Genomic DNA, 13,034 nt, shown 5'->3' on the forward strand with positions numbered 1-13,034 from the left:
TGCAACTTGTACAAATGTTCCAGTCAGGGGCTGCAGGATTAACCGATAGCGTCTCTGATTTGAAGTGGACGAGTATATGACGAGTAAATCAAAAGGAGCAGCCGGGGCAGAATGCACCTGAGAAGGAGGTGGCAGATTCATAAATACGTCTTAACCTAAAAGGGTTGTTTCCACACTGATAACCCTGAGGAACTCACCCCGCTGTTGAAACATTAGCTCTGCACCTTTCAATAAATACAGAGTCTATTTATGCATTTGCAGCAGAACTGATGTGCAGCCACCTCCTTATTACCAGAGCAGTTGGCACAAACAAATAATTGACTATGCCAGAGATAAGGTTTCTGTATTTCTGGGCTCTAATCTGAATCTGACTGTTGAGCGGCACTAACGCCGGCAGGTTAATTGTTTGTGACTCTGGAGGCAAATTGAAAGAGAAACCACGAGTGAGGAAAGCCTCAAATTTCAGTAGTACTTTCAATAATATTTCGCTACAAATAGTCAAACCTGTGCACTGAAAGCAATACAGACTAACTCAAGTTATGTTCAAGATAATACAAGTGTGAATGCTTTATTTATTCAGGTAAAGGGAAGGGATATAAATATTTAGAAACGTCGTCGACACTGGGCAAATTTCTGTTTCCTCAGGCATGTTAAGATCTAGCACAATAATAAATAAAAAAAACATCTCTCATCTCATTAAGCACTGAGCAAGGCTGTTCTCTAATAACAAAGCAATAACAAACCTATTTAACAAGACATGATACGCTCATTGGGTTGCCAGTTTGGTAGTTGACTCCCCCAAAACCTTCAGCCACCAAGACAGAGCTGACCAACAACAGAGTGTCCACCTGGCAAAACTCAACGCATATGGTCAGTAGCTTCAGGTGTGGTGAAGACAGAGAAGACAGGCAACGCCATGCCTGCACCCATACAGCTCGACCAGCAGGTCATCAGAGGATGGTGCAGAAGAACTTCTTCTCCCGGAAAGGGTTCTCGGAGGCGGGGACGGGCATGATGAGAGGGTCCTCGCGTATGTGGGCGTCGCAGTACGCCATCAGGTCTGCAGCCGCTTTGGAGACCTGCAATGTTGAGACAAAGGAAAAGGACACGCATTGGCCATTAGAGAAAAAGGCCGAATGTGGTCTGCTGTCTTAATCAGTGGAAACGTTTTTCATCCTTAATGCATTCATTAAGTTTTTCTTGGGACATGATTGTAGCTACTAATTTGTGTGTGAACTGTATGTGAACCCAGTGCCCAATTATTACATAATACCTACAGTATATAAATTGAAGATGCATGTCTGTCTATGGATCACATCGATGTCTCCTTCACACGACTCCGTCTCTTGAACTGAGTCTTAAATTATGTTTGGGATGTCTTTGGAACTAGAACTATGAAAACTAGTCACACTCTTTTCCAGCGCGGCATGCTTTATGTACAACATGTTCATCTTGCCTTCATCAGCGTGGTGTCTGAGGTCGTTTCCGGTTTTCTGATCTATAATTCATCATGCGACTTAACAGTTCAAATCTGTTTGGGGACCTTCGCTGCATCTTTCTCTCTCCATCTTTTCCTCCCTGTTGCTATCTAACAAAGGCAGAAAATACCCTATGTAGATGCTGCTGTGGATTTTTTTTAAATTTTAGTTTATGAAGTTAAGTGTTAAAGTACAACCCAAAGAAATGCTGAGGCTGATGGGAATGCCATTAGTTTCGCAAATATTTGGTCATAAAACAAACAAATTTTTGTTTTAATTTGTTGCTATGGCCTTTGACAGGATAAACTCATCAACATCAGAGAAGGATGCTGAGGGATTGGATACACATCTTCAGAGAGAGCTCAAGCTGCACTTGGCCGAGCGCGGGACTCCAGTGACTCCAGTGGGACGAGAGCTGGTGGACTCTGTTACTGGTGCTCGCTGCTCAAACATAGTCATAGTTGATGGACAATGTTTTACTGATGTTGCTGCATTTAAAAGAAATGCCCAACAGCAATACACTATTGTTAATGTTTTTTCATGATTTTCTTGTGTAGGCTACAACTGCATTTAGTTGTGCAACTCTTCGTCGCAGAATATAATCATAATAAATGATCCTTGAATCCTTGTATTGGACGAGATGACATTTTGGCCTGATGAAAAATGTTTTTGGAGCTGAACCTTGAGAGATGTCCAAAATATTTTTTGTAAATTGCACATTATCTGTGTTTCTGATTGGTCAGTGCCCGTTGGCTTAGGTCTGCCTCCGGCAATGAGACAACTCATTCAGATGACTGACAGGTGGTAAGGCGGGACCTTGACCAGCAGAGGGGAAATGAGGAGACACTTTCTGCCTTGTGTATTTTTCAAAGTCAAACTGTGACTCTACATTTAAAAGTTCGGCCAGACTGCATGTGAATGTAGGTTTCTACTCTGAAGCCGAGTGGGAGGTTATGGGAGGGGCCAATGGAGAGCAGAGGAGCAGCTGCATCAGAAAGACGGCGAGGGCTCAGGGATCCACGTCGAGGACAGAGCCATCTGATCTCCTGTGTGCCTCACCCACTGCTGCTCTCACAAGACAATGAAACGCACAAAGTCCATCATTCTGCCTATTGAGCCTTCAATGTGGATAATTATAGTATCATTTTTACAGTCTCACAGCATAAAATAAGATGTCTTAAGGATGTTCCGGGGATATTTCTCTATTTTAAAAAGGACCAATAAGGATGGGGTTATTCTACATTTTCTTATTGTCAACAAATCCCATGAAAAGACCATAACCAACTATAAATTAGCCCGTCTCTCAATTATTTCTAACATTTGTATACTGAAGATATGAATCTATTAAAACAGCTTCAAATATATGCATTCCATTTTTAAAAAGGATCTGAAATCTCCTCAAACAGCCGGGCATTGCAGTTTCCAACGAATGTTAATTAAACAGCGGTAAATGATTGTACATTTGCTGGGGACTATTTTTAGTTGTGGATTAATACACATTTGGTTCAGTGCGAGACACTTTTTAAACTGTTTGTACATCAATGGAGGGAGAGAGGAATGAGGGCTACACAGGAAATACTTGCCAGGAAGAGCAATTGTTGGTTCTGGTCTTTTCGATGATTAAGAAAATATAACAAATATAGACATGCTGTATCACGTTAAAACAGACAGCTATTTAAGAATAAATACCAGAAAACAAATGTATATTTTCTTACATCTTTGAAGCAAAATCCCTTTCTATACTGTCTCTTTACCTCAGTGGTCTCCCACCAAGGGATCAGGACACCGGATACTTTTAGCCCTACAGGGCATCTAGGAATCCTTCAAAAGAGATTATCGCTTCATTTTAAGGGGTCACATAGAGCAAAAGGTGTATATCATGCTGTACCAGTAACTTTGGAACCAGATTAAGGGTCCAGAGCCATGCTCGCCGCTCTGTGGGCTGCACTTAGACAACACGAACAGCAGACGACTGGAGTGTCAATAGTCTAATAGCTATTTGGCTATTAGTTAGATCTACACCGATTCTGATTATTGTTTTGAGGTCATACTGTGGGTCACATTTCGTCACATTAGAAGACAGTCATAGTCAAATTCTGCTCACTCAGAGGACACAATATATACTGTGTATTTAATAGTAAACCATTTCTGTCTCTAATGGACTTATTTCCAGCACGTATTGGTGTCTGCACAAAGTGGGAACATTACCAAAGCTCTTAGCGATGCAACTAAACAGCTTGATTACTCTTATAATCAAAGAAAATGCAATAAGTATACTATCATGTAACGACAGCCAGAGTTTCTGCAGAGAACGAGAGCCCCACAGGACAGAAAGTGGTATTGCACAGTGTGTCACGATGCCCAGACTGACTGTAATTACACTGCAGCCGCGAGATGGAAGGAGAGTCCTTCTAATTAGCACAGATCACATTCTTTTGGCTGATTGAGCAATTAATGAGAACATGGTGATCCCTCAATCAGCAGCACAGAGACTCCTCCTGTCACGGATACACTCTCTCCTTCATCAGATCCCTTAATTACATCTAAGGGATCGCCAGACGTGGCCTACTGTCTGTTTCCTACTTTTCTCTGCTTTCATTTACAGCCATGTGGCTTAGTTGAGAATAGTTGAAGAATGACTTGGATCTCCTCATCTGATGGGCCAAGTAGTTGTTAGCTGCCTGCTGGCCTTTCTGCTGCTCAGAAATCAATACACACGTGAAATCCCATCTTAAGTTATTTTCTAACTTTTGAATTAACAAAAATGTTGATTGAAATAACTTCATATAATATTTATAATGCTAAAGGCCTAATGTGGTCTGCTGTCTTAATCAGTGGAAACGTTGTTCATCCTTAATGCATTCATTAAGTTTTCCTTGGGACATGATTGTAGCTACTAATTTGTGTGTGAACTGTATGTGAACCCAGTGCCCATCGTTTCAGATGAATGTCCTCATAGTTGGCTGAAAAACAAACATGTTAGGTTTTGCTTGATTACTATTTTAAGAGTTGAGAAGTTATGGTCAGATTAAACGCGTATACATGAACTCAAATGTGCTCATCAAGCTCTTCAACAAGGTTGTTTTTCTTCCTGTACAAATAAACTAACACAGCTTTGTCTCTTATGAATTGTCTTGGCCTGGTCACCCTTCGAAAAAGAGATGTTTAATTATGAATTAAATTAAATTATTTCCGAATAAAGGCTTGGATAAAAATATAAATAAAAGTTGTGTTAAACTTCACACAAGAGCAAAGATGAGCCAAATGAGACGGCAGAAGTCAATTATCCAGAAAGCTTAAATATTTGTCAGACCCACTATGGAGCTGAGTGGAAGCGTTTCAGATGTAGATCATATCTGACATTTAAGATTAATTTAAATTCAAGTCTGCCATGTCCTTTTACATAAATGCTAAGGTGCCAATACAACTGACAAGTCAAATCTATTCACACACAATGTTATCTGAATACTTCTCAGCTCATTTAGCAGAGCATCATTTTACACTTTTTTTTTTATCATTTACACTTCATTTTCAGCAGCACTATGAAGAAAGAAAGAAAGTTTGCCTTGCACACAATTTTAGGCACGACAGCAAGTTATTGTGAATGCTAATAAACACCTTTAAAGACTGTGTTATGCTTGATGCTTGTTATGCTGGTGCTATTGTTCTTGCTCAATGACTCATACTGTTATATTCTTGGATATTCATTTTTTTCTATTGTCAATCATAATGGCTATCACCACTAATTGTATTGCAGTTATTATTTGAACACAAACCAAACTAGAATTGCGAAAACTTTGTACTTATGGTTTATTTGTTTTCTATAGTGATTAGTGTGTAATTGCTCTTAAGTCAGAGTTTGGCATGTCCGTTCTGGGCTACCGTATAAACATGGCAGACTGAAAAAGGACTTGCTCCGTCTGTCGTTATGAAAGGCTTATTCTAATGAAAACACAACCATTCTTAGTTTCAAGTGACTATACACTGATGAAAATATAATAATTAATACTTTATTCCATTTCCAACGATATATTCCATTAAATCCAACACACTGGCCCTTTAAATCAAACTCTTCTCATTAAAAAAACATGTAAATATCTGAAAAGATTTAAATGAGACGTTGCGCCAAAGAAGTCAACTTGTAGGTTAAATTAGGGGTCTTCCTGATACATCTTCCAAACCCTGATTACACGTTGGGGATAATCACTATGTTTTTTAAGAAGAGGAGGTTTTCTTTTAAGCAGCCTTTGTTGTGCTGAGTAGGGATGATGGTGTATGGCAGGCTTCCAGGCCATGGCTATAATGCTGAGCGAACAGCCTCGGGGCTGTGGGGCAATCATTCCCTGAGCTCACGGGGAGCATACCCAATGAGACGGTGACACAGCCTTTTAAATTGCACAAGGAGTGGTTCACGAACATCCGCCCCTTCATATACCAGAAACATATTCACGTAAGATATCTTCTTATTGGGGTGAAAATAACATGCAGTAAAAACACTGACTTCTAGGAATGGTTTGATCTAATGAATGGATAGCAGAAATCTCAAGATAAAGTTAGAATATTATTACATTTTAAAGTATGATGACTGAACTCAACCATAAGGAGCGTAAAGGGCTCAAAAGTCAATGTTTAACCAGGTGTTGTTTGATAAGGACAGATACTCTTTATTAGGCCTGAACTGATAGAGCTGCAGGAGGTTATGGATATCAGGAATATGATTACCATATATATTAGAACAAGCAACCAAATTTGAATGTCCTCTTTTCTGCAACTGGGAATTTGAACCAGAGACCTCAGTGGCAATGTGAGTTGAGAAGAAGCATGAGTGCTAACAAAGGACAATCTCTGTGCTCACAGAGAGAAGATGACCCAAATTGGTTGATAACTAATGTCAGAAGTGGTCAACAATCAGCGAAGCCCAGCATGCCTCTGGGATCATCCCTCAGTTAGCACATTGGTGCTACGCGGGTCTCCCAGTTATTCACTGTGGACACAATCAGACAGCGGTGCTCTGAAGGTGAACTGATGCTTTATGTGACGACTGTCAGAAGAATCCGCTCTAAACTAAAGTGGGGAACATAAATGTAGGCGTCATCTTGGCTGTTAGAATAATAATAAATGATGGGAACTTAAAGTTGTATTAACCCTTTTGAGACTCCAGAAGGAGCTGCAGAAAAGTCTGATAAATAGCCTCAAGTCATGTCACTTGGGTCAGAGTTGATGAGGCTGACTTTGTAAATAAAGAAAATAAAAAATAAAAAATAAAATCTGGGGGTGTAGATTTTTAAAGAATGGGGGCTTATCAGACCTGTGTAGCCAGCTGCTTATCTCTGCTCAACGTTAGAGCTTCAGCTGCTACGAGCACAACCGACCTGAATCTCTGTCCAAACTGCCGACGGCCAAGTTAGTATGTGTGGAATATAAAATGTGATAAATATCTTGTTCTGCTTCCTCAGTTTTTATCCTTTAAAAAAAAGAAAATTCTAAAGTACACATTTAAAGAACAGAAACTTCATGAAGAACTGATGTAAGGTGATGGTGATGCTTCACTGCTATTGTATCAGCCCATCCAATATATGAGTTAATGCAGTCATAATGCACTGAGATAGCAAACAGCGCGTTATAGTGGACATAGGTATCAACATAAGAGAACTTATAGATATCTAGAAAGCTTTGTCTCAAGTTTTTACACCGTCTGTTTCTGCGTTTAAATGTAAGATGCAGTACTACTTTGTGAAATACACTCATTTGCTTCCTGGTGGGGAGTTCGATGAGAAGGTTCAATACCATAATCACGTCTCACGCTTCAGTAAATATGGAACTGGAGAGAGCAGCAGTTAGCTTAGCTTAGCTTAGCTTAGCTTAGCATAAAGATGGTAGACCAGGGGAAACGAGGAGCTGAGACTGAAGGTCACACAAATCCTCTTCCAAGGCCTCTGAAGTTAAAAATGGCAGCATGTAAATGGACCTGTACTTGTACGGTGCTTTTCTAGTCTTCCGACCACTCAAAGCGCTTTTAACACTCTATGACGATTCACCCGTTCACACCCATTCATACACTGATGGGAGGGGCTAAGGCTCCACCTGAACATCAGCAGTAACTAACATTCACACACCGTAGACACATCTACAGGAGCAATTCAGGGTTAAGCGTCTTGCCCAAGGACACACCGACATGGGCTAGTGGAGCCGGGGATCGAACCGCTGATCCTCTGATTGAAGGATGACACTGCTCTAACTGAGCCACATGTATAGTTTGTCACAGAGAATATGACTTGGTTTGGTCCTCTCAACATTATCCCTAATTAGGGTTTAAGGCATAAGACTGTCAAAAACCATTAAAATGACCAAAACCAAAAATGTGTCAGTCTGCCTCTTCAAAACGTCAGCGTCTCTGTGACTCTCATAATTAATATAAACTTTCATTTGAATAAACACAATTGGTAGTAGCAGTAACAGTTGGGCACTGCAGCTGTTATCAAATGGTACTCAATCAGGACTAATTTGAGCTGCGGATTAATACACATTTGGTAGCGAGTATATCTGGCAGCAGGTCAGAGTGCAGTACGTGGGATTAAGTCCGAATAAACGACAGGGTTCATTGTGATGAAGGAACATGTCCGCCAGAGGTGTTTTTTTATTATTAGCATCTGTGTTTCAGCCCGGCTATTTAATACTTGCATTAATATTGCACATTTTAAACTGTGCAATACAGGGAAGTTGGATAACATTCCCAATTCTAAGCGTGACATTTTCTTGTGCTTCATTCGGACATGAAATTAATAAAAATGAAATGTTTTCTTGCAGCTGAAGACGATCACTCATCAAGAAGAGGATTTTGTACAATCAGTGTGGGTTAGATATATGTACACACCCATTTTTATCACGTTAACCACATTCATATACAGACCTAACAAAGTGTGTAGCTGCATAAAGGGGCAATAAGCAAAGCTTCCAACAACCGATAAAGTTTTTATAAAAATGTACACCAGCCAGATTAATTTATAAATCCACACATTGCATATTTGGTCAAATAGAAACACATGCAAATATTTGCTCACAGACACAGGTAAAACGAATAAATAAAGTACCTTTATCCTATCCATGCAGGCCTCCATCTTTAGCTGCTCCACAGCTTTCCTGGCTTGGGAGATGCTGGCCGTGCTGTTGTTGGCAATACCGTCCTTCATGGTGCTCCTGTGACACCAAACACAGGCACAAAGGGGGGACACATAGAATCAATGAACATCACATTAAATCCACAAAGCAGCATCCCCCCTGGCGATATTTCTACCCCCCCCCCCTTGGAGCAGCCATTCTCTGCCACAACCTTTTTATTTAAAGGACCCATTTTGTCTGGGGGGGAATCTGTTTTACAGCAGCCAAGCTCCATTTTATCTGAAGAAAGAGCTCAAAAAGGCAGCAGCTGGACAGCAAATTGTCATTTTACAGTCAGTGTTCGTGAATGGGTTTTTTGTTGTTGTTGGTCAAGTTGTTCTTATTTGCTCAAGGGCACTTAAGCATACATTCAGGGGGTTATGCTGCCTTGTTTCCTTTGAATAATCAGATGTAGGACCCTTCCAAGGGAATCAGACCTGCGACTTTCCTTCCTCTGCCCCGGCACCCCTAGATTGGAGAAGAACACTCCACTCTTCGCCTTCATCCTCTCAACTTTCTCCACAGTGGGCATCAATGCAACTGCAGTGATTGAATCTGCCATTGTGATCAGCCTTGCATCTATCAAAATGTACTAAACACTGCTCTCATGTTAGGCCCCTTGACCCCCTCACTCATGAAATGTCCCAGAATGACAGCCACAGCTGTGAGAGATGACACACCTGACCACAGATGTGTTTTATAATAATGTGCATGACAATATGAAGCATTTGACTGAGGGTGGGGTGCTTTTGAATCAATTCACTCACTGTGGATATTTTTTGCATCGATTTGCTTATTTATGTCATTGTCATCACATCAAGTCGAATGCAACTGTATTCAAACGGATATAATCAGGCAGATGTTTCGTAAAACGGAGAATTAATTTCCCAATGCCACCCTTCATGGCTCTAAAGCCAATTTAAAGCTGTTATTCAGCCCCTCGTAGGAAGCTATCAGGCCTTTTCCATGTAGGTTTCCCCTCGCGTCGCCCATCCTTAAGCCCACACGGCTCCATCGGGGGCTTTAACGGGGTCTCCGCCGTTTTATCCGAACGTAACGAGGCTAATTGTTGATGCAGATCTGTCAAACATGGGCGACCCTTATTTCTAAAGGGATTACATTGTGGACGCACGAGCGAGCTGCGGCCCTGGTCACAGCAGAAGACAGCGAACCACACATCACGAACAAAACAAACACATTATTTTGCATGTCAAAATTACATCAACAATAAAAACATCTTGGTTGCATTGCTCGGCTACGAGCAGATTAATGTAAGCTACAGCCGCCGACCTACCTGAAATGTGCCAATGGTTTTCCAATTTGGAGAATTCCGGGCTGACTCCACCCAACACACACACACACACACACACACACACACACACACACACAAAAAGAGAGGATCTGTTAAATATCAAATGATAAGAGGAAATCCCAGCCTCGTTTCGGTCTGGACTGAACCCGAGGAGGTAAATCCTGGCGTTTAAATTTCGCCTCAGCGGTTCGCTCAGCGGGAGTCGTGCGTGTCGCGTGGAGGAAGATGAGATCCAAGCGGTGAGGTCTTGGTGAGCACCGCGGCTGGACTTGGAGAGATGTTACGCATGCAGCAGGGGGGAAACCTCTGTATGACGATCAGATACAGGCTGTAGGGCAGGGAGCACTCGATCAGTGGACCCGGAGCTGCAGCAGCAACGAGCCAGGACGCGTTCCGACTGTACAAGCTGGCCCTAAACGCACCAACAGCCCATAAGTCACATAAGCATCTACTGGTTTACTCATTTGCTTTAGGTGCTGCAGAAGGCACCCGAGATCGGCAGGCTTCCCCATTTCATTTTTACATCAGCTTTGACATCACCGGGTCTCCCCCATACAGTAACTGTTGGGCCTCATCCATAACACTGCTTTTTGGGGGGAATTTGCATCCAGATTAAAAATCCCATTCCATCAATTTGAATGATAATTATTACCCCCTCCCCCCTAGTCATGCTTCTGGTCATTTGTGCAGCAGCATCTAGGTTTCCTCTCACGTTAGTGTCCCTGAAAGCACCACACAAATAGAAAACAAACCACAAGATGGTCATAGCTCTTCAAATATTTATATATATTTATAATATACTCATCACTTTGTTTTTCCAAACACACATACGCGCACATATATACACAAACAAAAATAAACATAAAACATGTCCTTTCAGAACCTCAATCAATGATGCCAAGTGGGGTAAATTAAAAGACACAATTTCAGAAAGTCAAGACAAATATCTTAAATGATTTATAGTTTAAGTTAACAGAAAAATATATTTCCTTCTGTGTCAGAAAGCACAACAAAAACACACATTGCCAATCATAACATTTTCCTTTAGTCTTTGACACTTCTCAATAAAAGGGGGGAAAACATTCATACAATCTCAAGTGAGGATGTTGAGAGAAAATAAAAGGTTGGGGATCTCGTAGACATACACTTATAAATTTCAAGGTGGAAATGCATGAACACATGAATACAGGAAACCCAGTAAACAAACGGTAACATCATGTCCTGTACAGGTCTGGTGCTGCCCACAAGGGTCCTGGTGGGCTGAAAAGGAAAAAGATAACACCACAAAAGGAATGACGTCATGATTTAAGAAGAAATATTCCCTTTCTTGTAAACATGTCAAACGCCAGGTGTGGAATTTAAGACATCATTGTTCATCACAGGAGGCTCACTGCAGTCAAAACAAAAGCCAAACATCATCTTCACAGCTGTGTTAAAACAAACTCCAGATGAAACATGACACAAATGACATATTGCATGTCTGATATTGCTTTCTTGAGTATTATTAGTGGAATTAAATCAAAGCTCAGTTCATGTTAAGACCACAGATCATTGGCTCCCTGGAATTAAATGGTAGCTGATAAAATAGTACTTTGACTATTATTTCACACACATTATACAGACAAACTGAAAGTATCAAAGGTAAAGTGGGAATGTAAAGAATAGCTGCATGGACCCATGGATGGGTTAAGGAAAGCAATGTTTGGTTGAGGGTTTCCTTGACTGATACTAGTGTAGTGTAAAAGATTATGAAATAAGCTGTAAACATCATCAGTGCAGGAAACTGTTGGAACTGTTCTAACTTCAGGCAGCTGGACATGATGCTCCTCACCCCACCCACCCGTCCACTGCAGCCTTTTCATCAGCGACGGGGCATTCAGGTGATTCCTCTTAGCTTCTTCTGCTGCTGCATCAGGCATTTAATGATGTTTGTTAATTTTTTAGAATCTCAGCAAACTATATTAAGTCAGTAAAACACAAGAAAAGGAAAGAAGGAGAGACGAGCCTCCACGGAATTTCTAATAAATAAATGAGTATCAACATTTCTCAATGCAAGAGGACAGCTTGAACCAAGGCAGGCCTTAATAAAGGAGTATCATGACAGTAAATATCACATCCACAAGGTCAGCATCATTCTAGCATGCAAACGTAGGACAGAACAGGCAACACAAGGAACAGTTCATCCCAACGTCCCCCCGTCCCCCCACTGAGCTCAAATGCATTTCAGTGACACTAGTGTGCAGACTTGAGTGGAGCAGACAGCCCAGCAGAGCGGGCCATCTCCTGGTGACAGACGCGAGGAGGGGCTCCCTCCATCCCAGCTACTGCAGCGTCAGCAGGACGCGCTCGCCAAACTCCGGCAGCAATCTGTCAGACGACGCGAGGAGGGAAATGTGAGAGACGGGGGTCTTAACACTTTGGGTCCGCTTTGGTCAGATGATAGCAGCTTACCAGGAAACAGGAAACTCAACAGGCAATCAGGCAAAGGATCCTCACAACAAAAACTCAACAAAATAATATAGGAGTTAACAAATCACACACACCCTCAGAAATGCATTTTGTATATAAAGTGTCTGTTGCAGCCTCGGCCAAATATTCATCCTTTCTCGCCAACATTCCGCTTCAGTATGTTTATAAATATATATTTATATACATATAACACTATTTTCAGAATTATTTTATGATGCTGGGAGTTTGCTCAGCTGGGGATGGCTTAAGTTACAAGTTAGGGAGAGTTCAGGGAGATTGAGGCCATGCTGACACATCCTCCTCCCTGTCGGTGCAGAGAGGAGGAGGAGGAGGAGGAGGAGGAGGAGGAGGAGGAGGAGGAGGAGGAGGGGGGCGGGGGCTCCTCTTGCTGAACTGGACAGCAGTAAACATCAGACACACAGTCAGCCTGCAGCGTAGCTGCTCAGGAAGGAGTAGAACATGGGCAGCTTCATGCGCTGCTGGTCCCGCCGACACCACGCCATCACTGTGCCCTCACTGTTGGCTGTGTAGAGGTGGTGGCCGTCACACGAGTATGTCAGGCTGAGGCACGAAGGAGGGGACATCATCATCAGTATTTACACCAGAATCACACATAT

General features: G+C 41.8%; 2 protein-coding genes across 10 annotated transcripts in view; both read right to left on the reverse strand.

The window, feature by feature from the left end:
• Positions 1-476: 476 nt before the first annotated feature.
• Positions 477-9,977, reverse strand: LOC117744228 (guanine nucleotide-binding protein G(I)/G(S)/G(O) subunit gamma-4). Its single transcript, XM_034552406.1, has 3 exons — positions 9,931-9,977; positions 8,570-8,675; positions 477-1,079 (listed from the first exon to the last, which is right to left on the reverse strand). The coding sequence occupies exons 2-3, from the start codon at positions 8,666-8,668 to the stop codon at positions 951-953; spliced, it is 228 nt and encodes a 75-aa protein (XP_034408297.1). The 5' UTR covers positions 8,669-8,675; positions 9,931-9,977; the 3' UTR covers positions 477-950.
• Positions 9,978-10,882: 905 nt separating this feature from the next.
• lyst (lysosomal trafficking regulator) overlaps positions 10,883-13,034 on the reverse strand; it is a 54,466-nt gene continuing 52,314 nt past the window's right edge. For all 9 annotated transcript variants that reach the window (XM_034552661.1, XM_034552657.1, XM_034552658.1 and 6 more), the window contains one exon: positions 10,883-12,978. In XM_034552661.1, coding sequence (XP_034408552.1) covers positions 12,840-12,978 — 139 coding nt within the window. In that variant the 3' untranslated portion in view covers positions 10,883-12,839. The remainder of the gene's footprint in view (positions 12,979-13,034) is intronic.

This window comes from Cyclopterus lumpus, chromosome 15 (genome assembly GCF_009769545.1).
Source record: "Cyclopterus lumpus isolate fCycLum1 chromosome 15, fCycLum1.pri, whole genome shotgun sequence".
In the NCBI taxonomy this organism is placed as follows: domain Eukaryota; kingdom Metazoa; phylum Chordata; class Actinopteri; order Perciformes; family Cyclopteridae; genus Cyclopterus; species Cyclopterus lumpus.

Coding starts and splice junctions, on each gene's coding strand:
- LOC117744228 (XM_034552406.1), bottom strand. CDS start 8,668: ATGAAGGACGGTATTGCCAACAACAGCACGGCCAGCATCTCCCAAGCC. Junction 1,080..8,569: donor CCTGCATGGATAGGATAAAG/GTACTTTATTTA, acceptor TCAACATTGCAG/GTCTCCAAAGCGGCTGCAGA.